A 27,115-nucleotide genomic window follows, 5' to 3' on the forward strand; every position below is an offset into this window, starting at 1 on the left:
CATCTCTAGCGATTTCACTCCAATTGTCATCTCTCGTAGATGACCACCATCAACAATTACTATCACCTCACTCCAATGATATGTTTTGATGATCGCCTATAGCGAGCGAACTTGGACAACCACTTTTTGCATTGTAACTCTGACAACTACATTTTTTTCACACAAACTACAACTGCTAGCCACCAATTGCACCTACAAGGGCAACTGCACACGACTTTTGCCTTTAGTCGACAACTTTAATAATCACCTCTAACGACCAAATTCGACTGTCAAACTCATCACATATGAGCATTGACTTCAACCACCAATTTAACCAGTCATGTATTAAAAAGAAGAAAAAAAAAAGCAATACTAAACACACAACTAACATTATTCGTTCAGGACGTTTAACAATCGTCTTACAAAGTAATTTGAGATTAATAGAAACACTTTGAGAAAAAAGTAACCAATGGACAACAATAGGGTGAAGTAGAGCTAGTGTTATACACCCATTTTCTGAGAGGAATTTTTATTTTGGTATCCTCTCTAAGGAAATCATGAAGCATAAAATTAGCAAAAGAAGATGTTAGATTGAAAACCGTAAGACATTTTTAAATTTTAGATCACTATCACATTACAAATTTATTGCAACCCATCACAATCATCAAATCCCCTCTAAAAGAACAGGTATGGACAACAATAAGGTGAAATGGAGCTAGCAATGCACCCATTTTCTGAGAGGGTTTTTTATTTTGGTACCCTCTCTAAAAGAGAGAACTTTAAGAAAATCACGAAACATGGAAATAGCAAAAGAAGACGTTAGATTAAAAACGGTAAGACATTTTTGAATTTTGAATCACATCATGATCACATTACAAATGTATTACAACCCATCACAATCATCAAATCCCCTATAAAAGATAGGGGTAACATTTTATTATGTTTTCACATTGTAATATATGGCTATAGGTCAATTGTTTCAAATAAATTCACATTTATTAGGGAGAAAAATGTATTTGTCACAATTTTCAAACCGCTTACCTATGTAGGGTGCACAAATTAAGCATGAGTGATTAAATTGCATTTGATAATTATTTGGAGTCCGAAGCCGTACGACTGAGACGAGTTTAAAGCCGTTCTTGTCTTCTTTTTTCGCTCGGTTCAGTATTGCTATCACTGTCACTCACTTCCCTCCGCCTTTGTTTGCCATTTCTGGGCTCGCGCTCGCCTTCCAACTTCACCTTTTCCGGCGCTGGATTCCGTTCCCGGCGACAGTCTTCAAGACAATTATTGTATTCTCTCTCTTCCCTTTCTCCTGTAATGGCTGGCCCTTTTTGTCCCAAGTCTTTTTTGTCTCTTTGTTATCTTAGCATGAAGGTGTCTGTGATTTCTAGGGCATTTCATAGTTTTCATGCATTTCTTTAGAGCTCAGTATGTTTTGATCAGATTTTTCTCATCTCGGGAATGCTTCTTTGCGTTGTTCTGAGAATCCTCTCCCGTTCTACGAGCTGCATGGCTTTCGATTATTGGATCATTGTGCTTGAGTGTCTTTGTTTGTCGGGTTTCATTTCTATACCACCGTATTAAGGCTCCGATTACGGTCTACCTCTTCCTGTTCTTTGCTGGCATTTAACCTGGAAATCCAAAATGCATTTTGCTCTGACATTTATTACTCGACTTCGTCAACTCTAAAACCCTTATCCATCTATCGTTTCGTAACACCAGAATGTGTTCAGGATGTGGTGTATTTATTGTTCATTATTCTTTGTTTCTTTTCCCTGTCTGATTTGATATCTGCCTATTCTTATTATGGCTGGAAGAGATGCTTCAGTCAAGGATCGTGTAGTTTCAATGTGTAATTTACTCCCTCTACTTTTATAACTTTTAAACGATTGAGTTATTTATATTTATATAACGAACAGGTTACGTAAAAATGAGTTCAAACAGAGGGCGTGGGAAGACTTTTAGCTCAGGCACCAACAATGAGAGGTCACCTAAGGGGAACAATGTTTCCGGTACTTCTACCACTACGCTAGACGATTTGAGTCGGGGTGTAGCAGATGTTAGCCTGGAATCTGGACAGGCAGATGGTGATTGGGAAGTTTATGCCAAAAAGTCCAGGAACAAAGCTGGGACCAATGCATCTAGACAGTGGGGTGCCCAGAATTCTTGTCCTAAATCAACAGATATGGCTCAAACGGCTGGTCTACGTAATGGTGGTGGACGAGGAAAGGTGCCTGGTAAGAATTGGCAACCTCAATACCCTGATGGAAGGAGAACGGCTGGACGAGGGAATGCTTGGTCACAATCCAGGGCTCCAGATGTTAATTATACAGGTACACCAGCAGTAATTCGCCCTCCCCTGGAGCATGGTTGGAATTGGCAATCTAGGGCAGGTTCCAGTCAAAGTAGGGTTTTGGAAGATGGCCAACATATAGATGAACATAACTCAAACTCAAATCTGAGTGATGAAAATGAAAGAGATGATAATGACGATGATTCTGATGATCTGGAGGATAGTGACGATGACGCCTTGAGTGATGACTTCGATTCTGATGCAAGTCAAAAGAGCTTTGAAACTCGAAAAAAGAGTAGATGGTTTAAGAAGTTCTTTGAGATTTTGGATAGTTTGACTGTTGATGAGGTTAGTGAACCTGCAAGACAGTGGCATTGTCCAGCATGCCAAGGAGGTCCTGGTGCCATTGACTGGTACCGTGGCCTTCAACCCTTGATGGCACATGCCAGAACAAAAGGATCTAAAAGGGTGAAGTTACACAGAGAGCTGGCAGAACTGTTGGACGAGGAGTTGCGGCGTAAGGGAGCATCTGTCATTCCTGCTGGCGAACTATTTGGTAAATGGAAAGGTTTGAAAGATGAGGACAAAGATCATGAGATTGTCTGGCCTCCTATGGTTGTTATTATGAATACAAAGCTTGAGAAGGATGAAAACGATAAGGTATGTTTTTAAATCAGCTGCATGAAGAGAGGACGGGCTAGTGAATTATGTTTTTATTTATTTAATGCAGTTTTCTTATTTGCATGTTTGATATCTGACTAATTTGTATGGTCATGTGTTTTTCACTTTCCTGTTGTGATAATTGCAGTGGATTGGCATGGGAAATCAGGAACTTGTTGAATATTTCAGTCTATATCTTCCTGTGAAGGCACGGCACTCATATGGCCCCCAAGGGCATCGTGGGATGAGTGTTTTAATTTTTGAGCCCTCAGCAAAAGGTTATTTAGATGCTGAGCGCCTGCACAAGCATTTCATTGAGCAAAGAACTGATAGAGATGCTTGGAATCGTGCGGGAAGGAATTTGTTTTATCCAGGTGGGAAGCGCCAACTCTATGGTTTTATGGCACTAAAAGAAGACCTGGACATTTTTAACCAGCATATGCAAGGTTTCGTCTCTCTCTCATCTTTGTTGGTGTTTGTATAGGAAATTTGAGGTCCTTGACTAGTTTTTTCCTTTTCATAGAATGTGCGATTGTGATTAAGACGTGAAGTTTTGTTTTCTTTGTGATCTTTACAAATATTAAATAGGCAAATCTAAGATGAAATTTGAGTTGAGATCATATCAAGAGATGGTCGTAGATCAGATAAGGCAAATGAGTGCAGACAACCAACAACTTAGCTGGTTAAAGAACAGGGTCGTAAAAGAAAGGAATAAGGCTAAAGCCTACGAAGAATCTCTTGGAAAAGTGTGTGAAAAGCTTCGGAAGACCAAGGAAGAAAATAGAATTGTCAGACAGAGAACACTAATGCAACACGAAGAGAATATAGAAGAGGTATGTATGCCTTTTCAACTGGGAGTGTTAGAGATCAAAATAAATTTTAGCTGAAGGTCTAAATGTTCAACACGGTTTATAATATTTTTTAGCTTTAAAGATGGCACTTCAAAAATCATTTTCTGTTGAATGCTCCAAGTAACCTTCTATGTTTTTCACACGATGAAGATGCAAATGCAAGAACAATTTTTCAAAGAACAAATCAAACTATTGCATGATAAGAGGGACGAAAAGGAAGAGAACTTTGAAAGGTTGCAACAGGAGGAACGTGAGAAGATGAAACAAACAAATGGAAGCCGTTCAAATACAGATGAATATAGAAACAGGTATTCAGATAGTTGTTTGCCTAATTCTAACATTGGGAAAACTATGGTTTGTCTGAGAAAAACTGTGTTACAAATTTCTTGTAGCTTTCCTTGAAAATTTCATTTTTTGCTCAGGGCGGAGGACCTGGCAAAGTTCATAAAGTTCCAAGAGAAGGAAATGGCAGAGTTTGTAGTAGAAAGGGAGGAGCTGATAAAAGCTCATGAAGATAAGATGGCAGCGATGAAACGGAGACATTGGGACGAAGAAGTTGTTCTGGAGGAAGAGTTTAATGCGGAACTAACACGGTTGATGGAGAAGTATACCCCTGAGAGTTCTAAATCTGCAGAAGCGCAGTTGAGTTGATGGTTGGTTGAGATCGTAGCTTGCAACTAAGAACAGTGTCTACGTAGGAGAGTTACAACCTGTTTTCCTCTCCTAACTTTTGTTACGCTATTCTCAAACATAGTGCGGTATAGGAAGGACAACCAAAAACAGTTGAACCTTGGGGTTTTGGTTGAGCTTCTGAATGCGTGATGACTGGCTACTTTTGGTAAATATAATGATAGCGTTTTTCCATTTAAAGATAGGTTTGTTAATTGAGAATTTTTTAGGTAACATAGTGTAGGTAAAAATAGGCTTTTAATTCTAAAATTATTTTTCTGAATAACTTTTCACTTCTTTTTTCTGTTTTCAAAAGAATTAGGGACAAAAATATAACCATGTTTATCTTTATGTGTTCATCATCATCGTTTTTATTATTTTTAGAAATTACTTTCTAAATTAGTTAGTGGTATTTTCTAATATAACCAAACTTCTTAATTTATTACTACTTTATGTGTGTGAAATTTTGTTATTTTTTATATTTTGATTTAGATCGCTATATTTTAAAAAACTCTTTCAAATTTTATTAGCTTTGAACTTAAATAATTTTATAATTAATTCTATATGTTATATGACAAATTATTTTGAATAACAATATTGGTTAAAATATTTATAAATAGATAGCAGTTTATCTATGATAGAAAGTAAATTTAATCTTTATAAGTTAGCTCATATCGAAATATGCGAAAAGTAATTTTTTTTATTGTGCTATATGTGAAATATTTTCTTTTTGTTAAATTTAAGGGGTATTTGCATAAATTTATGATAATGGTTTCAATGTGATTATATTTTTAAAAGGAGGAAATTTAAATTGTAAAAAGAGTAAATTTGAAAGCAGATAAACTCTTGATAGTATGATATCGTTAATGTCATATTTGCAATGAGCCATAATTTTTTATTTTTTTTTTGTCAATTTTCATAACTTTAGTTAATTTATAAAATAAATTATAGTTAAAGAATTATGTTTCAAATAAAAAAGTTGTAGCTTCAAATTGTGTTATTGGAACTTCCGGTGTATTTCTATTTAGATGTGAAAAATGAAAACACGATGTTAGTTTTACACTACCACTGGTTGAAATGTGCTCTCAAATAAGTTAGTTATCTTTTCCCATCTTAAAAAGCTCACATACATTCTGTATTACTTACTTTGAGGTTAAATCTCTTCCTCCCCATATATTGTTTTTTGTTTCCAGTTTCCTCAAGTCTTACTGAATATCATCAATTTGTTTTTTTTTTTTTTTTTTTTTGGCCTTATGCCTAGGTGTCTACTCTCCAAATTTGGTGGTATGTTTTAAAAGTTGCCCTCCAAAAACCTAATCACCATATGAAATTACGATTTTGATCCCACAACTTCAGTTGACTTTTCCCTTTTCTTCTTCAATCAATTATTTCATTTCTTCTTGGACTCAATTTGCAATTATACTTTTTGAGAAATAAGGTAAACGAGCGATTTATGAGCATAGGAAAGCAAATTGAGAAAGAGAAAGAAGCAAGAGAATTCCTCAGAAGAAAAAAAGAAAAGAAAAAGCAAGAGAAGGGGGTCAAAGTAATATAATATTTTAACATGGCGTCAACATAAGTAAAAGGCCAATTTTTTCTTTTTTTTTTTTTTCTTCTTTTTTTTTTTAAAAAAAGCTTTTAAATTAATTTTGATTCGATCCTAAGAAACGAGCAGTTCAAAAATCCCCAAATTGTTGGATTTGAAATGTAAGACAGAGAGCAATATTAATAATATATCTGTTCAAAAACCCCAAAACAGATTATATATATATACTTACTTTGTATGAGAAATAAGACACCCATTGAGATATGGGAAAGACAAAAGGAATCGTAGATAATGATCCCAAGGTTGGTTCCCCCATGGATGACCTTCCTTTCAAATTTTTCCAGTTCTTTGTGATGACTGCTCTTCGCATTGATCTCCTCCAACCTGGTCGCGTCCTTTGCTCTCTCAAAGTCCCTGCTCGTTTGCTTGTATGCTTTTTCTCTCTTCTTCTACTTGCTTTTTCTTCTCCTTCCATCCACTTCCTCATGCGATTTCTACTCCCCTTTTCTATTTGCCTTTTGATTTCTTCTGTTTACTGCTTGATTAAGAACGATAATAATTCCATGCGCCAAGGAGCCTCCGCGTTACTTGTCGATTGTTTGGGTCATGCAGCGGTGAAGACTCTAACCCCTTCCTCCACCGGAGTTTCCCTCGAAGTCAACGTCTCCTTCTTCGATGCTGCTTATCTCGACGTCAGTTCCACTTTCCCCCTTTTCTGTTTCTTTGATCTTCATCACTTTACCGACTCTCTAACTATTTTTGTTCTACTAACTGATATGGAAGCTCAAATTACTGCTCCATCTATTGTGAATCTAAATTCCAACTTCTAATTACGAAAGCTGTCTATTGATCAGATTCCTACCTGTTGGTATAACCAACAACACACTTTTTTTTTCTTCAGTAATGTTAATAATGTAAAATTCCCCTCTCTCCTCACTCGATGGAAAGAAAAGGTACAAAATTAAAGTGGATTTTCATGATATGTTATCTTTTAGTAAGTAATTCTTGGGGCTAATAATTGAAGAATTTTGAGTTATTTGGGTTTGAAGATTGGATTAGGCTGTCCGGGGAACTTACACGAAGCTCAAGGGTATGTGTTGGTTCAGTTTATATAAGACTTAACTTTACGGTTAAATATTAATTTGATTCCCATTTCCTAGACACTAATCCCAAATTAACATTGACGTTATTATTGGGTTAAGAAGTTCCAGTTCTTAGACATGATTGGATTGAATCATTCAACAGATTCTCAAGAGTGATCGTAAAGATAAATAATTCTTTCAAGTGAAAGAGATCGTGGGCACACTCACGCTCTATTGCTATTAGCAAAGTTGTCTGCAGTTCCTAGATCTAGGAATAACTATAATATGACAGCTAAAGAACTCCCTAGATTTTTGAAGAATCATGTTCTTGGCTTTCTAATCAGCTAATTTGTGAAAGACTGACGATTCTATGGAAGTTTTAAAGGAAAATAGATGATCATTGTAGGAATTTGAACTGCAGGTTCAAGTGAACTTAGACGAGAATTGCTAACCATAAGTATTGCTTAATTTGTTAAGGCATCATTCCTCGATCAAACGGACATTGTATTGACTGTTACTATTTTTTCTTCTTTTTATTTTCCTTGTGGTGATAGGTCATGTATTTTTGTCTGTCTTGGTCTTGATACTTTCATTTGTTTTAATAAAAGGTAGCTTGTTTATGTGCAAAAAAGAATTTACTGATTTAGTTCACACATCAACCATTGATGGTAAAGTGTGTTTTCTTTGGTTGCCTTTAGATGGCTTCAGTCATTTCTTTGTATCCTTCCTGTTGAACCCGTTCTCAAGTGTATGATACTACTTTCTGACTGGTATTTTAGGAGGAGATTGAGATTGACAGCAACGTTTTGCGTATGGGAAAGACCATTGCAGTAGTTAATGTTGAATTTAGGAAGAAAAGCAATGGTAAAATTATTGCTCAGGGTCGGCTCACCACCTACGTCCCTGTCTCAAGCAAGTTGTAGTCATGAACTTTCAATATTGGACGTCGTGTTGCCAACCATTTTCCTCTGCCAGATTACATTTTCTAGCTTCAATTGAAAGAAATGTACTAATAATGATAACATGTTGCAAGAAATGTAATGGTGAAAATATCACATTGTCGTAAGAAATGTAATGGGATGTTACATTTTGTGCATTTTCCAAATGGTAGTGTAGCTAAGTATAAGGCTGGCTTGGTAGCAAAGGGATATCATCAAGAGGAGATTGATTAGGGGAAAGCCTTCAGTGATGTGGTTGTGAAGAAATCTATAAAACTTATCATTCTATCTCTTGCTACTCAATTTGGGAGGAATTTGCAACATGACACTAGGGATGCATTTCTTCCTGGGGATGTTCATGAAGGGGTTTATATGTGGAAACTTCAAGAATTTGTTCAACAATTCTCGCCCAATCTAGTTTGTAAGCTTCTTAAATCTCTCTATAGATTGAAGCAATTGCCTAGTTAGTTTGTAAACTTCTTAATCTCTACGTGGGTTGAAGTAAGCATTCTGCGCTTGGCTTGCATGTTTTACATCCCATCTTTTAACTTTGGAATTCATTACCTCTAATGTCGATTCTTCTTCGTGTTCATTTGCAACTTCTATTATATGTTGGTATACTATTGTGACTAGATATGGCCTTTTTTTACATTGTTGATTTGAATACTATTTGACTGATTAGGAGAGTTTTACGAAGTTGTTTGGGGTGTAAACTATTTTAGCTCAGGTTTAGATAATTTATGCTTGCAATGTAGGTTATTTTATTTTAGTTTGAGTTTAAGAAGTCTATGTATATGAGATGTAAATTGTTTTAGTTTAAACTTAAGGTTTGGGTGTGTGTTGTTAATTTGATTTAACATTGAGTTTTGGATTTTCTTTACAAGAATTATAGTTAGGGATGAACTAGATAGTAGGAGTGTTTTGTGTAGTTGTTTGAGGGAAAGAATCCATCACATGTTTTCATGAATCTAACCCTAGTATTTATTATAAACATTTTCTTTGGATTGAAAAAACTACATGTTCTAGAGGTAAAACTAATGTTAGCTTATTTTATCAAACATTACGAACCATATGTTATGCTATCTTTGAGCTCGATTGACATATTTGTGACGGTTTTATTTCGTTTTAATAAAATCTTTTATTTGTAAGGATGTAAATTTAAGATTAGACGTGTAAATTCATATTTTCATTCACTATAAGAGATGAGTTGAGGCACAAAGATTAAACGAATTGAAACTCTGACTTAAAAAAAACGTGCTAAGAGTTTCTAATTAATTAACTTTTTTCAATACAATTTTCTAAATGAATTGAGTCTTCAATCATCTTTGGGTGTTAAACTTTCTAAAAGGAAAATTTTAATTATAATATAAGTTTTTACTTTTCAATCGGAATGTTTCGTAAAAAAAATATGATAGTGTGTTTAAGAAATTTTAAAAAGGTGAGTATCATTAAACTATTACTTAATTAACATATTTAATGGGATAGATATATATCTCTTTTAAATAAAACTTAATATAAACCATTTCGATTCCTCTATTAACAAAAGTTTTAACGTCATTTTGTATTCAATCTTTTTCAATAAATATTATATTTTACATAAACGGGTTACTATTTAATCACAATTTCATTAAAAAGTTAACCTTCCAACACTAATCTATAATATTCATATAATATAAAATGTCATTAATTTCTCCCAAATTCTAGCATTACACATGTAAATACGAAGAAAGTTGAACTCTCAATTTTTGTAGCCAAACAATACGATATGATCTAGAAATGCATGGGAGAGTGGGGCAGAAATGAACGTCAATTCTTTTTCCCATTAAATTTAAATACAAGTGAATGCATGCATTTTTTTATCTCCTATATATGAACAATAATGTATACAATATGGGATGTCTAAGAATGCATAGCTTTTTAATTCATGTGTCTTTATGTAGTGTGGAATCATAATTATAATATACAAACATATACTATTGTTTTGGCTATATGTCCCCACCTTCTCAACATTTTCATATGTTTATATTTTAACTTAAGATCATGTGGTGATGTGTGACATTATTTCTCACCCCCACCACTCATTCACTATTCTTTTCTTTATGCAATATTCATCTCCTTACACATCATCATTCATGTTTTTTTTTCCTAGGTATTTTGCTGGATCAAACTATAATTTCTCTTTTTTTTAATCAACATTATTTTCATTTTTTTGGGTCAATGATAAGAGTGGTAGAATTATACCCATATTATTGTTAGAATCATTTTCAAATTGCGTGGAGAGAGAAAAAAAAAAAGACTGCTATTTAGACATACAAATTTGAGATAGTTGGTTGGTCCTTGAAGCTTTTGTTTATCTTGGATCCCTATTTTATCACCTTTTTTTTTTTAATACCTTTGGAGATAGTGCAATTAAACCCTTTAAGATGTTGGATCAACTTTGTCTCAATGGATAATTTTTTTTTTCTTTTAAAAAGGTTAAATGTTAAATATTTAGTTTAGGGAGGTTGATTGGGACAACACCGAGTCATTTGTTGCCAAATTTGAGCTAATCAATCATAGAGTATCAAATAGACAACTTTTCTTTTTGATAAAACAATAATAAATAGATAAATTACTTTGAATGGTTTTTAGGAATTCTGCAAGCAAAAGAAACAAATTTTGAAGTTTAAATATTAAAATAGACATTTTGAAAATTTAGATACTAAATAGAATATCCTTTAGTTTATGGACCAAATTCGAAGTTTTTGTACATTATCAAATAATTTCATCTTACTCTTTTGCATTTCAGACCAGAAGTCTCAAACACCAAAGTTTAGAACTGATATCATTATTAGTTCATGATTTTCACAAATAGAAACTCAATTTCTTAAAAAAAAAAAAATCATATATTTATTTATATTAAAAAAAGAAATAAGATATGGGCAGATCCAGCTGTGACAAATTCCTTTCGGTTAAAAATTATCCAATAAAATCACATTGTCATCCAAGTTGAATTGTATATATTCAAACTGTGTGCTAGTAGGAGGAGGAGGATGCTTGGTTTGAGTTTTGACCAGTCATAACATTGTCCATTTCAATTTTTTTAAATTCTTTGCTGACTTTATCAAAATCCAAAGTCTTCTTGGTTTATTCACTGTAATGGCAGAAAATAATTCTCTATCTAAATTCAAAAGTTTTTACGAGAATGGATGAAAGGGAAGATGAATGGAAATGGAACCCACCCTGCCACTGTTCTTGTACCGATAGGAAAGAATGGCTTTTGCAACTTTATCTTTGCTTTTAGCACTAAAATCCAATACCCACATGAGAAAAAAGAAGAAAAAAAAATTATTTACAGAGAGAGGATGAATTTGAGAATGAATACACAGAATCTTAGGCCAAAAGTCTGTCTGTTTTAAGTCATATTTAATTTTCAACTAGGAAGAGGGAAGAAGGAGAGAGAGAGAGAGAGAGAGAGGAGGGGTGTGATTTGGTCCAGGAATCTGCTTCCTTGTGGTATTGGGTCCCTCCCGTTTTGCCCATTTTTCACAAAGGCGACCGCCATTAATGAGTAAATCAAGCTCTGCAGCTCCACCTCCATCGGCAAAACCCTCATGGGTCCTCCCTTATCGGACCCAACCCCTCACCGATTTCTACACTCTTGGCAAAAAGCTGGGCCAAGGTCAATTTGGCACAACTTTTCTGTGCACTGACAAACAAACTGGGTTCAATTATGCTTGTAAGACCATCCCCAAGCGGAAGCTTCTTTGCAAAGAGGACTATGAGGATGTTTGGAGGGAGATTCAGATAATGCACCATTTGTCTGAACATCCCAATATCGTCAGAATCAAGGGCACTTATGAAGATCCTGTCTCTGTTCATTTGGTAATGGAGCTGTGTGAGGGTGGGGAGCTGTTTGATAGGATCGTTCAAAAGGGGCAGTACAGTGAGAGAGAAGCGGCTAAGCTTATTGGGGTTATTGTGAGTGTTTTGGAGTCTTGTCATTCGCTTGGAGTTATGCATAGAGACCTTAAACCTGAGAACTTTCTATTTCAAAGTGTGGATGAGGATGCTGCTCTTAAGGCCACTGATTTTGGTCTCTCTGTCTTCTACAAGCCAGGTTCTCTTTCCCTTTTCTTCTGCAAATCTCATTCCCTTTTGGATGTTTCTCAATGTTCTTTGTTGCTGTTTTGGTTGCCATCTTGGGCTTTGGAAAACCGATCTTTTTGGTGCTTGATATGTGAAATTAGTGTTCTAGGTTCATGTCATTGATCTTTCCTAAATTTCCCATTTCCATCTTCTTCTTCTCTACAAAATCAATAGCCATTGCCAAGATAGAGATCTCTTGTTTCTGCCATTGTCTTATTTATCATGCACAGGCTGATATTCTTTGCTTACAACTTGTTTTATGCCTGAAGAATCCTAATTCTTTTATGAAAGAAAGATTTGCATCAAGCTGAAGAAGTACAAAGATTTGCATCAAACTGAAGAAGTACCTTATTTCATCCAAGTTCTCTTATCGTTCAGCAATCAGCATTATGCTGGGTCGGTCTTTAACATTTATTATGCTGTCTGGATACAAACAAATAGAATCAAACCAACAAAGTAAAAGGTCTTTAGAAATTATAATTGAACCAAGGGAAAACTGAATGGACTGTATCTTGAATTTATGCTAGATGCTGCCTACAAACCATGTAATTAGAACATGTTTGTGCTAAGCTACTACTCAATCTATTTTGGATAGAAGACTTCTAAAAGTTGAATCTTAATGTCCTTTCTTTATTGATCTTCAGACGATTACATATTCTGTTGTTCCTTTCCATGTAACAAGAAAGATAGTCACTGAAGTAACAATCAAGAGATTCAAGACGGAGTGAATTGAGTTCTCATCTTGTTGATTAATTAGTGTTGTGTTGGTTATCGTCTCCTTTATATTTTTAAGAACTTTTTGTAATCTTAGATCTTAAAATGTTTACAGGGGAGACCTTTTCTGACGTTGTCGGTAGTCCTTACTACGTTGCACCAGATGTGCTACGCAAGCATTATGGACCCGAATCAGATGTTTGGAGTGCAGGAGTTATCTTATATATCCTCTTAAGTGGGGTACCTCCATTTTGGGCAGGTAGATACTAGAAATCCATGGGTTGATGAATAAATGACATTTCCTCGAAAGATTTGGAAAAGTAACATATTCAACAAAGTTTCATGACATATAATTCTCTCCCTTCTTTGTACTACAGAAACAGAAATAGGGATCTTCAGACAAATATTACAAGGACGACTGGATTTTGAATCAGAGCCATGGCCTGGTATTTCAGCAAGTGCAAAGGATCTCATACGAAAAATGCTTGACAGAAATCCAAAGCGAAGGCTAACTGCTCACGAAGTCCTCTGTAAGTTTCGGTCCCTGGCATCGAGTAATACGACTAGCTAACCAGGGTGATATTTCGTATGGTGTTATTGTTCTATGGTTTACATATTCCAAAACCTTTCTGTATCAGGTCATCCATGGATTGTAGATGACAAAGTTGCACCTGATAAACCTCTGGACTCGGCAGTATTATCACGCTTGAAACAATTCTCTGCTATGAATAAGCTAAAGAAGATGGCTCTAAGAGTAAGTTCTAAAACTAATATTTTAGTCCTCATTGTTAGGAAAGAAAACTACTCAAGGAAAAATTTGAAAGCATACGATACGACACACGTTCTGTCACTTGTCAAATTAGCTCGATTTTAAACACAATTAGTTACAGCTTCATCTGAATGTTGATAATGATATTGAATATCAAAGTGTTTAGAATCTAGGGAATTGGTGTGCATGTCTGCAACTGCAAGTGAAAACATTACCTGCTTAGTGTGTGAAGCTTGAAATTTTATGACTGATCGTAGGTAATTGCTGAAAGGCTATCTGAAGAAGAAATTGGGGGTCTGAAAGAGTTGTTCAAGATGATAGACACAGACAACAGTGGAACAATAACATTTGACGAACTAAAAGAAGGCTTAAAACGTGTAGGCTCCGAACTTATGGAGTCTGAGATTAAGGATTTGATGGATGCAGTAAGAAGCAAAGCTTTCTTTTATTTATGTATGCTTACATTCATTATTGTGTGTCGTCGTTCAAACTAATGATGTTATTATGTTTGGTAGGCAGACATTGACAACAGTGGAACAATCGACTATGGTGAATTTCTTGCTGCTACAATTCATCTGAATAAGCTAGAGCGGGAAGAGAATTTGTTGTCAGCCTTCTCATATTTTGATAAGGATGGTAGTGGTTTCATAACCATCGATGAGCTTCAACTAGCTTGCAAAGAGTTCGGCTTGAGTGAACTGCATCTTGACGACATGATTAGTGAAATCGACGAAGACAATGTTAGTTACTCATACACCATTTGCCTTTTCTTTTCTTCATTCTCTCTTGCCTATTTCCGTCTTCAACATGGCTACTTTTGATTATACATATCAATCAACGAGCTAAGATCAATAGTTCCCCAAATCTTTATGTCAATTTGAAGCGTTTTACCTACTTATGAAAATGAACTTGAAAATTACTTTTGCTTTCCTTTCGATGTTATCTGTTTAAACATGTCTATTAACCGTATATGTTTCTATTTATTGATGAAACTTTTTTGGTTCTATTTGGGTTTATGCAGGATGGACGTATAGATTATGGGGAATTCGCAGCAATGATGAGAAAAGGCAACGGAGGAGTAGGAAGGAGGACAATGAGAGGGCCGATGAATTTAGGAGAAGCTCTTGGGTTGTCAGCAAGTGCTAACAACCAATCTATCGACAATCCTACCTGAGATGCTTATATATTTTATTTGTGTATCTTGGAATTCTTCAACACAAAAGCTTTGGTCCTATTTATGGTTCCATAAACTTTTCTAAAAAAACAAAAACTAGGCGTCCTTGCTGTGCTAAATCTCATTTGAGAAACAGACATTTAAATGGAAGACATCAGATGAAATTATTTCAGCAAAAACAGATTATACGAATTAATACAATAGCAAAGTCTAGAAAAGATTATTATCGTTACATTTCTTTCAGTTGAAGCTACAAAAAGTAATTTGCAATGTCAATTCATGAAGCAGAGGAATATGGTTTGGCAATACAAGATCAAAATACTGAAAGATGTTTATAACTACAACTTGCTTGAGAAGGCAAGGTACTTGGTGTGGCGACCCTGAGCAATAATTTTACCATTGCTTTTTCTCCTCAATTCGACATTAATTACTGCTATGGTCTTTCCCATGCGCAAAACTTTGCTGTCGATCTCGATCTCCTCCTAAAATAGCAGAGAGAAAGTAGGATACAAACACTTGAGAATAGGTTCAATGAGAAGAATCCATGGAAATGACTGATGCCATGTAAAAGCAATTTAAAGAAACATAACACATTTTCCACCAACGGTGATGTGGGAGCTAAATCACTTGCATTTTCTTTTCTGCATAAAACTAGTTTTTGTTAAAACAAATGAAAGCACCAAAACAAGACAGACAAAAATATGGCTCACCAGTTACCAACAACGGTAAACAACGAAGCTAAGTTGGAAAATCTAGGCCCACCTATTCTCTTCTAATTTCACCTTCAGGTTAAAACCCGATATAATTCGTCTCCTTTTCTCTTAAACTTACCTAGAATTGCCATCCTTTAAGGATTACCTATGCAGATTAAGAATCCAAGAACATGATTCTTCAAAAATGTAAGGAATTTGTTACCTGTCATGATATATATAGTTAACTGAATCCGCTAATACCTTTCATGCAATTCCTCATATCATAACTCATATGTTATGTGTTTTAAAGTAACTTAATCAAAACTTTATAACTCAGATTTCTTCAACTATTTGTCCATGAATTGCTTTTCTGCGAGAAAACAAATAATGAAAATCCAGTTTATTCTTTTCCCCTTATCCAGTGACAGTGAGGGGAGACTGGAGAGGGGATCTTTACACTATTTACATCACTAGAAAAAAAAAATGTGTTTAGTGATCTCAGATTGACACTAAGTGGTGAATTGATCTCAAATTCATCCGGGTAGGAATTTGAGGTTATACAGCTTCTTATTAAGAGCTGAAATTCAGATGGACACGAAGTGGAGCAGTGATCTCAAATTGGATATCTGATATTAGATACAAAACTTATAGAGAAGGAGTAATGTGATCAATTGAAAGGCAGAAAAAGGGGAAAGTGGAACTGACATCGAGATAAGCAGCATCTAAGTAGGAGAGGTTAATTTCGAGGGAGACTCCGGTGGTGGTAGCGCCCAAAGTCTTTAACGCTGCAGAACCAATACAATCGACGAGTGAGGCCGAAGCACCTCCGTGCAAGGAATTGTTCTCGTTCTATCTCCAATAGTGAAACATGAAGAAGTAAACAGAGAAATAAAATTTAAGGAGAGAGAGGAATAGGTAAAATAAAGAGTGTGGAGATCTAATTAGGAAGTGAATCGAAGAGAAGAAGGGTGGATTGAGAGGAAATCACGCACGAGCAAACGAGCAGGGACTTTGAGAGAGCAAAGGATACGACCAGGTTGGATGAGATCAACGCGAATACCAGTCATAATGAAGTTTTCATAAAACCTGAAGGGAAGGACATCGATGGCGGACGCATCATCGCCAAGCTTCTCCAGGTATCTCTTTGTCTTCTCCATCACCACTGACTCTGTAAGCTTAATCTCCTGTTCCCAATTTCATACGGTACGAAATGAAGCAAACATCATCAATACCTATTTATTGGTTAAGAATTAAAAAAAAAAAAAAACAAAAAACAAAAAAAAAAAAACAAAAAAACAAATATTTACGGAAAGTTTGGTTACAGTATTTTTTTTTTTTTTTTACTTTGAATTGAGTTGTTTACTATTATCAAAAAGAGCAATGGGGAAGTTGATGCCATATCGCCAAAACTGATAATCATTTTGGTGCAATATCGCCAACGTTTGACAGCGGTGAAAAGACAACTCCAGTAAGATTTTATCTCATAATTCCGGAATAAAATACTTATTAGAAAAACTCCTTTAAAAAGTAGTTAAAAAAATTCATTTGTATATTTCATTTTAGGGTGCTTTTATAAATAAACCCATGTTTTCGGTAAGAAACATATTTCGAAAGATTTTTTTTTTTTCTTTGGTCATTTTCTAAAGGTATTTGCATTAGCCATTTTGCGTCAATTTAAAGGGTATTGTTTGGTATTTCTAAAGGGTTTTCCTTTTGTTTTACTTTTCATGCGTATGTTCAGAATATGAATTAATAAGATTACAAATCCCACGTGGTTTATAATGTAATGAATCATATTGTGTTGTGTATATCTCAAACCTGTTAGTAGGATTACTAGTGGAGTATTTTCAATATTCACCCTACCCCACACACCTCCAAGAAATAACAAAGAATACGGCGAGTGATGGATTTGCTGCATTAAAGTTCTTCAATTTTCATGGATTAATAATGAATTTACTATTAGTTTAGTTTATTGTTATATTTTACAATTTTTTAACTATTAGTTTATATTTGATAATTTTAGAATAAATTGGAGGCAATTCACTGAAAGAAATAGCACTTAATTGAGACATATTACTTAGTTAAAAGAAGGTTACCGCGAATTATTTGGAACCTTAAGCTTTAGCCCACAAAAGGCAGCAATAAGTTGGAGAAAGCAATAGGGCCAAACCTGAAACCACCATTCTGATGGGTTTCCAAAGCAATAGCCAACAAAACAAGACATATAAATCTATAATAAAATGTAAAGGGGAAGTGGGCTAAGCTCAATATATATTTAGTCAAATATCTGCTAAACCATAGACACGGACACAGACAAAGAAGGGAGAAAGGGGCCTAAGAATTTAGTATAAAATGCTAACAATTGCTATTTACAAAGGATGGCTTTGGTTGAAAATTGAAATGCATCAAGTGTTTTCGCTCATTCCAAAGATTTAAGAAGCCTGAATAACGCTGCCGCTTCTCTAATCCGAGAGAATTCGATGCAGAAAGCTTGAACTTCGATGAAAAGATCTTTGACTGCAACCAAACCCAAATCGCTGAATTTAGCAAACTAGAGCTGTGATTACTAGATGTGATTATAAAACAATTAACAAGATATTAATTTGGATTTGTCTTCCATTCCAAGGTATTAAGAACTGATATTAATAAAAAGAAAGAAATAAAAGGCAGGACCTAAAATTATAACAATCTAAACATGACATTCAATAACAGTAGGGTTTTGCATACCGAGAAAACAACGCTCTGTTTTAAGATAATAGGGATACTATAAATAACAAAAGGGTGCTCTCATAAGAGCTCTGAGCCAAGCCATCCGAAGAGATCACAGCTCTTATTGACTGCTTATACAGATGTCATATGGAAGGGACTGTTTATCCAAAGAAGATTGGATTCTTCCTTTGGGAAGTCTCTCACAAGGTCAATACTACCATGCATATTCTATGACTAACATGGTTATCTCCCCCAGCTGAGCCACATTCCCCCTTCCTGCCCATTTGCTTCCTTTTACGGAGGAAGATTTTAAACCCCTGTGATAAAAACCCAGAAGACTATCTATTGCACTTTAATGGACATTTGAAAGCACCAAGAGTAAAATTGAATAACCTCCAAAGTATAGGGACCAACATGGTATTCTAACGGGACCAACATGGTGTCCTAACCTAAAAAAATAAGTACGATACTGGTTAATTGAACTAGCCAGACGATTTGCATTTCCAAAACTTTCCATGGTATTCTAACCTATGAGTGTAATACTGGTTAATTGAACTAGCCAGACAATTTGTATTTCCAACACAAACAAAATTAGGTACCCAACATCAAAATACCTATATGACTTGGCATGTGGTACAAATCCATTATGATTCTCACATCACATAAGAGAGGACACTTATTACTTCATAAATCTAGACTTGTCCAATCACATTACTAGTTAGAAAGATGCGTACAAAAATGTCAAAGGAAACAAAGGCGGTAGAAGAAATCACAAACCTGAATAGAATGTTCTGAAGAATACATATAATCTTTTTAATTCAAGCGGCGTGAAAGGAACTTACCATTAATGATGTTATTTCGAATTAAACTCTGTAGAAAAACGCATACAAGTCGAACTAATCTGTTCTGCATGTACTTATCCTGGGAAAAATAAGGAATAAAGAAGTTTAAAATCTTGACGATGTTAAACCAAAAACCAAACACACACAGACCAGCTTTTGGTACAAAACAAGCTAATACTCAAAATGCAGTGAGTTCCAAATATACTCCGATAATCTCTCCCTAAGAACAGTCTACTAATCCACTACCCTTCCCATAATGGGGTACTCAAGAACCTACACCATCCTCTCATATAAAGTCTGCACAAAAAAAAGTGAACCCCTACCAGAGACACCCCCACACATATGATGCTAAAAGGACATAACAACAATAAATGATTTAGGTCATCAACTTCCGCTCTGACGAACACATTAATTGGAGCCCAAGACACAAGAGGCTAATCCCAGCAAGTAGAATCCTTCCCAAGGGGCAACCAACCAAGCAAAGGTTCAAGGGATGAGGATGCCTAATCCCTTGAACCATTAGGATCCTTACATTTTTATCTTTAATGATGTTTATTTTTTTCCATCTTTAATGAAAAAGGTTTTCATCTCCAAAAACATAAGAACAAATTATTAAAATAAGAGAATTGAGTTCATAAAAGTAACATTTCTTCAAGGGCCAACACTTACAAGACAATATAAACTAAAAAGCCTCAAATGTTGAAAACTCAAAAGTGTAGTAAAAGTACATACTTTTATGCCCTCGCATGATGATATACAATTAGTGATGTACATGTGTATGAACTCAGAGGGAAGTTCAACAGCTGTCGTTAGCCGGTTGACAACTTCCATAGAGTGTAAACTCATGTCCATGTTAACTAGTACAGTAAAGTACCTGCAATTAAAAGGTGAGATGATGAATCCAGGGAAAAGAATTCAGGAAGAAAGTACCAGAAGACACAGCCAAAAGCAAATCAACATGTGGATGGAAATCCATACTCTGCAATTTCGGGAGAATTAATCAATTTCTTCAGAACTTCAACTGCAATAAGGGGATTGTTTTCCACCAGCTCCTAATGATAAGAAGAAGAATTTAAAAAGATGAGGCACACCAACATCTTTTCTAACAAAATCAACTATGAGATCGTCCAAACACATACAGGAAGCTTTCGGGGTGTCAGTCCACAATGATATACAAGCTTTGGGTCATTTGCCAACTCCACCACCACTTGCTGGTCTCAACCAAAGAACAAACTATTAGTCATTTCATCCTTTGGCATTCATTATGCAAGGACAAAACTCATGTGATAATTAACAAAGTAACTGGAGGACTTGAACCTCTTGCTGCGCAGGTATAAGAGGTCCCTTCAGAGCTTTTGCAATTAAGTCCCTTACAGCTGCGCCTCTACTAGTGTCAACGCACATTCTATGGTCCCATAAGAGTTCATGATGATCATCAAGGTTCAACCACACCAACTGAAAAGGAGCTTTGCCAAGTATAGATCAGGTGTGCTCTATTCCATCTAAACTGCATATGTTAGTTCAAAATAAGAGATAAATTGTGTCTCACCTCTCCATTCTGTATTGGAAGCCTTGGTGGAAGAGGCCTAATCCACTCGGGACTTGATCCTTGAAGTGATAAATTGGACAATAACCCCAGCAAGGTCTTATCTCTCTCTCCAGATCCCAATTTAGGTGCCACTCCAGGTAGCAGGTCGAACCTAAGAAGTCCAACATCATATAAATAACAAAATGGAAATAATAAGTTAGTGCAGAGGCTAGACCTTTAACACATAAATCATTGGTGCGGGAACTCAAGGATGAGGGGAGGGGAGAACTCATACTCTGCGGAGTCTGCATCACAACCCAGTGGGACATCAGGATCTGGCACCACACTTCTCACAGAACAATCTTTCAAAAGGCAATCAAATGATTGAGCTTGAACTTTATCACAAAACTGTTGCTGCAATTGCTCTAGCTGAGGGAAAGCCTGAAAAAAAAGGAAAAAATGTGGCATCAAATGAATATTACAAATTTTATTCTTCCCACAATTGAACTTGTGTGCGGAACTGTTGAGGATAATCCTACAGACAAACTAAAAGGAAAGTCATGTGTTTATTGAGTTCAATGTCTTACATGCAATGAAGGGTCGAAACCTTTAATGTAATCTGAAGCAGTCTGTTTCAGGAACTGCAAGACAAACATCCTCATCATGATTTATACAAGGAGAATTAAATATATGAAACTTAGCATAGGAATGTAGATACATGCTAAAATAAGATTTGTAAATTTACAATAGTATTAGGCATAACTAACAAAAAAAAACATTCTGAGCTAGAAGTTCACATTGAAAAAGTAATAAACATTATGTTTTGAAGATTTTCAACTACATCTAACGTATTTCATATTCACTATTAATTTACCAGATAAAACATATACATACATATATGTGGTTTTACCCATTCTCTCTTTTAAATTCCATGTCAGATATTTACTATTTAAATTTAACTAAAACTATACACCTCTAAGAATTTATATTTAAAAGTTCTTTAACCATGTGCATCACATGTGTCTTCAAACTAGTGCATGCAAAAACTATGAAGTTGCCAATTATAGCTACCATTTTTAATCCAGATGATTCCCCATAATAACACAGTTCCTACGATTTTCAAAACAGCACATCATTTTCCAAAGCACAAGAAATTCTAATAAACAATTAGGAATATTCAAAATGGTCAACTAAAGTTGATCAAATGAAAAGGTGAACCTCTTTGCCACTACTGGAGGTGTCTGTTGCTAAAAGCTGGAAAACAAATGCCCTCTCATATTTTTCAGCTTCCTCGTCAGAAGCAGCCTGACACCCAGAATGCAAAACAAGAAGTTAACAATGACTAAAATTAACCTTAAGCAATAACATCCTTTACTAAAACCCATGAAATGAGATTAGAAAATTGACAGCAATACGTAATCTTTGCTTTGAATCCTTTCTAAAATGTTATCATAATTAATAATTCACTATTCTAGATTCCTTTTCGCATCAGCTGCTCCAAGAATTTTAATGACATGAAAGTGGCGGTTTTCATCCCCAACCGCAAGTTAATGCTCGACTAAGTTATGATTGATGGAATTAGAATTATAACATTGGCATGATTATACATAGACTAACAGAATAAGATGGAGGTACTCAGAAAGGAAAACAAAAGCAACACTGAAGCTCAGCAACTACAAATTGTAGAATATTCCCTCCATTAGGCAGGTTAAGGGAGAGAAAATGAAGGATATGGAGAAGGTCTTGTTCAAAAGGATAGGATGATAGAGAAAAAGCACAACTCAGGATCTAAAGGCTATCCATGGAACTTGAGAACCCTAAATTCAAACTATACACTCTGCTCTGAGTTTGCATTTTACATGTATAGCATTTGGGAAAGATTAAGGCATAAAATCCGAATAAATGAAAAGGTCTAGAAACTGAAAATTGTAATAAATAAAGGATGTTTGATATGGCTTCCTCAAAATTTTCCCAATTTACTAGCAAAGGATTTGGAGGCAAATTGATCCCCCTACTCACCTACTCAAAACAACATCACATTCCAGGGGAACAAACTAGGGCATAGCCTTTGTATACGAAATCGACAAACAAAGAATATAAAAAAGTAAAAGAAAAGAGAATCGACACACAAATTTATGTGGTTCGCTAATAGTGTGTTGGCTATGTTTACAGTGCAGAGGGAGAACAATAATATTAGAAAGAAGAAATGTTACAGAGTAACAGCGCCATTGGGTTAAAGAGTTTATATAGTGCAATTTCAGATGACCGACCAATTAATCTCATTCCATAGCCCACTTTTTCTACATGAAACTTTGCCCAATAATATATCAAACCCACAAAGAGGTCAAGGCAGAGAGAGGTAGAAGGAAACCCCTCTCATAAGGAAACTATCAAAAAAAGGCCTTTTAATTTGTGATTATCATAGAAATACTACAATTATTATAAAAGAAATCTTTGTGATTTGAACTACACCAAGAAGCCATGTGTTGAATATTGCAAACAAAAGAATTCTGTGTATACATTGCATCCTCAAAAGCGAAACCCCAAATCACAAAAATAGCGAACATCTTGTCGATGTTTCCTCTTGTTAGGTTAGGAAAGATACAAAAGTAGTGGTTATGAAGTTTAGCAGTCTTCTTGGGATTTCTAGATCGTTTGCCTAGCATACACGAAGGAACGTTCATTTTGCTTTGGAAGATTAGTTTCAGTCTAAAACCTCAAACAAACCTTTTATGTCCAATAATGCATTGATATAACTTGATGATAGCTTTGTTGATGTGAACTTTGACAAAAAAAAAAGGGAGGACAACTGTTAGCTTTCATTTGAAATTTGAAAACTGAATTTTTTAAAAAAGAAAACCAACATTTTTCATTGATATAATAAAAAAAGCACAACCTCAAAATACACTGTCACATGAAACAAAGGTACAAGACAAATAAACGTCTAGACTGAAAAGATAAATGCACTTCAATTTAGACATATATCTTGTATGAAAGAAGTAGAACACCAAGACGAGATATTAGTCCTTGCAACTTCAAACCGGAAAAAGAAAAAAAAAAAAAAGAGAGAGAGAGAGAGAGAGAAGAAGAACCCATTAGATTCCACCATCCATTTAAGACAATCTTTTCCCACTTGTGATTGTACCCAATCTAATGTCCTGATAAGGGAAGCCTAATTATCCATCTCTCGATCAAACAAATGGCCTCTAATCCCCAATTCCCAAGTTTTCGAGTCAACGATTCAAAAAGATCAATGATGCTTATTACTTTGTAGTTATGGTATCAGAAGACTAAAGGTTAACTAGGTAATTGGGTAATATTCTAGGTTAATTCCCTTTCTACCATCCACTTGTAATAGAACTCTATAAATAGGAGTCTTCTCCTCTTGTATGAAGCACCTTATTCATTCTAATAAAAGATTCACAATCTTGGTTCTTGGAGAATTTCTCTTTGAGGTTACTGAGGCTACATCAATTGGTATCAGAGCAACTATCTGGGCCAATGTTGATTGCTACCGGTGGAAGACCGAAAAATTCTTGTTGATGCCGATCACAAGAGGGAGCTTTGAATGTTGTGCTTGTTGCCAAACAGCACACATCTAATTAGGGGGAACCCTTACAATTCCAAGAAAGAAAGAAGACACCGAAGTCTTATCAAGATTATGCAAGAATGGACTACTACCGATTAAAAAAGATGTCTAAGAAAAAACCAGCAGTTGGTATAGACAAGAAAATCAATTGTACTTCCATAAACAATGCTGAGTCCTGATTCAAGTGATTTGGAAGAAGAATTTCAAAATTCTAATTGTGGCCATGCTCAATTCTCTCAAATAACTTATTATTATCCAAATTAGAAATTTGATTCTAGTGATTCTAGTGACTCCAATGATGTTTCTAAGGCAGTTTGGGATGGAATAAGGAGGCGACAATATCTATAAAATAGTCAACTATCTAACAAAATGACTACTTTGATCCCGCAACATTGAAGGAATTGAAGAAAACAACAAAAGAAAATCTTGTCAACAAAACAACGTTCATCGGGGGAAATGACTCAACATATAGATCAACTATCAATTCATTTGAAGGAGTTCAAGAATGGGTTGGTATAATATACAGAAGAAAAAACAAAGGAATCGCGGTTGGAAAATTTTCAAATAGAAAATCTTGAAGATAAAATTGAAGAACAAGAATTTGAAAATGTTGATTTGGAAATAATCTCAACCGAAGAAAAATCCAACGAATAAGATGAAAAAGGCATATCGAACACCAAGCCAAAAACGAACAAGAACAACACATTGGTCGTGGGGGAAATAAGTCATCAAACAGTTAAAGAACTTGTAGCCAATGGAGGCCAAAGAAAAAGGAGTAACCTCCCCCATGGTATTTTCTTTGAAGTGTGAGCCACTAAAATGAGGAACATTCCTTAAAGACTTAAGCGCAAAGTATAATGTTTTGTTAAGTACATGATAGAAATCTAGGGAAAAAAATATAGCTCTTTTAAAATAAGGAAACCAGGTTTTATTTAGAACAATACATGAGGGCCATACAAAAAAGAAAGCCCAAGACAAAAGGGTCATGAGTACAATAAAGCTACAAAAGGGGCCTCCAATCCAAAGGTGAGTTTGTCGATAGTTTACAACTATGTTGAATTGCTTAGGTTTTTCTTACCCGAAGTGTAAAATAGCAAACATAACAAAATGGTGGTAGTCGTTAATATCTAACAAGAATGAAATAGTTAAACATTATTTGAAACTAAATGACAATATTTTTTAGTCAAAAGGTATAAAGAGCAAAAACTCTAAAATGACATGTTGTAACGAGTCATAAGGTAGCATACTTACATTTACAATGAAAGATATAAACGGATTAAAAGATGATTTCTGTGAGGAATATGTCTGGTGAAGAATGGAAAATCCCACTAAACGTTGTGTGGCACGTAGCAACTTCTTTGGCTGGTTTCACGCAAAATATAAGAAAAAATTGGAAATAAACACGTCAATGATACAAATATTTAACCATCACTAAACAAGCATGGGTAAATTCTATTGTAAAAATCACAATTGTGTCCTTTTTTTTCTTTTGGTCAGAAAATATGCTTTCATTAAGACAAATGAGAGAATAAACAAGGACATACAGAAGACCAAGCTCAACAAAAAGGAAAAAACCCGTGCCACTAAAGCAAACTCCAATCCAAAGTATGCTTATGGTTACAAAAAGGTTTAATAACTAATAGCCATAAAAAAAAGTATTATATCGAGCCAACTCCCAAATTCACACAATCTCTCAACCTCAATGTTGTTCCTCTCGCTCAAAATGCCCCATAGAATAGCAAAAGAGTTGTATTTCAGCAACAAAATCGATGAAACCTTTGAACCTTCCCCAAATGGACAAGTGATAAGTTGAGAAAACGCGGGAATCCAAAAGACATAGCTTTCTTATAAGGCTTTTACAAGGGCTTCTTGAAATACCATCAAGCCCCCACACAGAAAGGATGAGGTCATACATACTCACAAATCACCATCACCCTAAACCATAGAGTGTTTGGCTTTGTCAAGAAACGCCACAACCATTTCTGCCAGGAAGGCCTCACACGTAACATTTGTGATGCCTGAACCTCCAAAATTCACCAGCTACAACACCAACTCCCACTTGACCAAGTGGGAGCCTCCCCTGACATCTGTCCCTTCTCAAAATAAGTATCTCATCGTGCTCTAGATGTACTTACTCCCAACCGGAATTCTGGAAACGGAGATGAAGTAGCTTGGCCTGGTTGTGCAAAATCCACAGGGAAACGAAGACCATGTCCTGATTGTCTCAACAATTCACACAAACTAAGAGAGTAACAAAGAGACGAGGGTGGAAGAAACAAACAAACAACAAATCCTGACATTCTTCTTTGAGAAAGACAATTGCATTAGTAAATAGGTTGTTGCAAAATATCCAATGTTGTCAGATATGACTCGAAGTCGAATCAAAAGATGGGACAGATATTGAGTTCTATCTGAGTGGCCTCTAAATAGAACCAACGAATTAGAAATGTATTCCATCGATTAGGGTAATAAATCCCTAGAGGGTATTGGAGCTTGGTGACACAAGACGCTTGTAGTCACCGGTTAGAGATAGTTAAACAAACAAGAAGAATGAATTACAAGATTTGCAAACGAAGTGGAACCCTAAAGCAGGCTATAAAGAAGAAAATCAGAACAAATCAAAGAAGCAGACAGAAATCAAGGGAGAGAAAGTTGATGGGAGAAATGAGAGAAATTGAATTACCTCCAAGAGAACAAGGAGTGAATAACAGGCAACAAAGTGACGAGTGCGAGGGATCTTGGAGGTAAAATCGGCGAGGATATCCGAAAATGGGCGGTGATCTCCTCCTGCAAGCAGAGAGTAGAGAGTTCGGGATTCATCTGCCGTCAAGCTCATCTTCATGCTTCCGCTCTTGACTTCCTTGTTCGAGATTTTGAACATCAATGCAATGGGCAGATGTGTAGAGAACAAACAAAAACAACTCTCTACACAAAATTACTTAAATCTTT

The 27,115-nt window shown here is 35.4% G+C and overlaps 5 protein-coding genes across 6 annotated transcripts; 3 read left to right on the forward strand and 2 right to left on the reverse strand.

Moving 5' to 3' along the window:
* The first annotated feature begins 1,070 nt into the window (after positions 1-1,070).
* LOC103499599 (protein SUPPRESSOR OF GENE SILENCING 3) lies at positions 1,071-4,656 on the forward strand. Of its 2 annotated transcripts, none has more exons than XM_051091541.1 (6): positions 1,071-1,296; positions 1,902-2,935; positions 3,084-3,381; positions 3,524-3,768; positions 3,937-4,094; positions 4,209-4,656. In XM_051091541.1, exons 2-6 carry the CDS (start codon positions 1,913-1,915, stop codon positions 4,435-4,437), a joined length of 1,953 nt encoding a protein of 650 aa, XP_050947498.1. In that variant the 5' UTR covers positions 1,071-1,296; positions 1,902-1,912; the 3' UTR covers positions 4,438-4,656. The 2 variants fall into 2 exon arrangements, with proteins under 2 accessions (XP_050947498.1, XP_008460847.2); XM_008462625.3 differs by having other exon boundaries at positions 1,102-1,271.
* Positions 4,657-6,134: 1,478 nt separating this feature from the next.
* LOC103499600 (uncharacterized) lies at positions 6,135-8,613 on the forward strand. The gene is made up of 3 exons (XM_008462626.2): positions 6,135-6,429; positions 6,550-6,693; positions 7,863-8,613. The coding sequence occupies exons 1-3, from the start codon at positions 6,265-6,267 to the stop codon at positions 8,004-8,006; spliced, it is 453 nt and encodes a 150-aa protein (XP_008460848.1). The 5' UTR covers positions 6,135-6,264; the 3' UTR covers positions 8,007-8,613.
* Positions 8,614-11,179: 2,566 nt separating this feature from the next.
* LOC103499602 (calcium-dependent protein kinase SK5) lies at positions 11,180-15,038 on the forward strand. Its single transcript, XM_008462628.3, has 7 exons — positions 11,180-12,120; positions 12,979-13,122; positions 13,241-13,393; positions 13,502-13,617; positions 13,890-14,057; positions 14,148-14,372; positions 14,654-15,038. Exons 1-7 carry the CDS (start codon positions 11,568-11,570, stop codon positions 14,804-14,806), a joined length of 1,512 nt encoding a protein of 503 aa, XP_008460850.1. The 5' UTR covers positions 11,180-11,567; the 3' UTR covers positions 14,807-15,038.
* LOC103499601 (uncharacterized) lies at positions 15,016-16,717 on the reverse strand. Its single transcript, XM_008462627.3, has 3 exons — positions 16,491-16,717; positions 16,204-16,347; positions 15,016-15,288 (listed from the first exon to the last, which is right to left on the reverse strand). Exons 1-3 carry the CDS (start codon positions 16,653-16,655, stop codon positions 15,145-15,147), a joined length of 453 nt encoding a protein of 150 aa, XP_008460849.1. The 5' UTR covers positions 16,656-16,717; the 3' UTR covers positions 15,016-15,144.
* A 1,024-nt stretch (positions 16,718-17,741) lies between these two features.
* Positions 17,742-27,115, reverse strand: LOC103499604 (uncharacterized). The gene is made up of 12 exons (XM_008462630.3): positions 26,850-27,115; positions 25,418-25,528; positions 21,796-21,882; positions 21,165-21,218; positions 20,873-21,018; positions 20,599-20,749; positions 20,367-20,504; positions 20,189-20,260; positions 20,028-20,101; positions 19,782-19,923; positions 19,050-19,128; positions 17,742-18,015 (listed from the first exon to the last, which is right to left on the reverse strand). Exons 1-12 carry the CDS (start codon positions 27,045-27,047, stop codon positions 17,918-17,920), a joined length of 1,350 nt encoding a protein of 449 aa, XP_008460852.1. The 5' UTR covers positions 27,048-27,115; the 3' UTR covers positions 17,742-17,917.

The sequence above is a fragment of the Cucumis melo genome, chromosome 11 (genome assembly GCF_025177605.1).
Source record: "Cucumis melo cultivar AY chromosome 11, USDA_Cmelo_AY_1.0, whole genome shotgun sequence".
NCBI lineage: Eukaryota > Viridiplantae > Streptophyta > Magnoliopsida > Cucurbitales > Cucurbitaceae > Cucumis > Cucumis melo.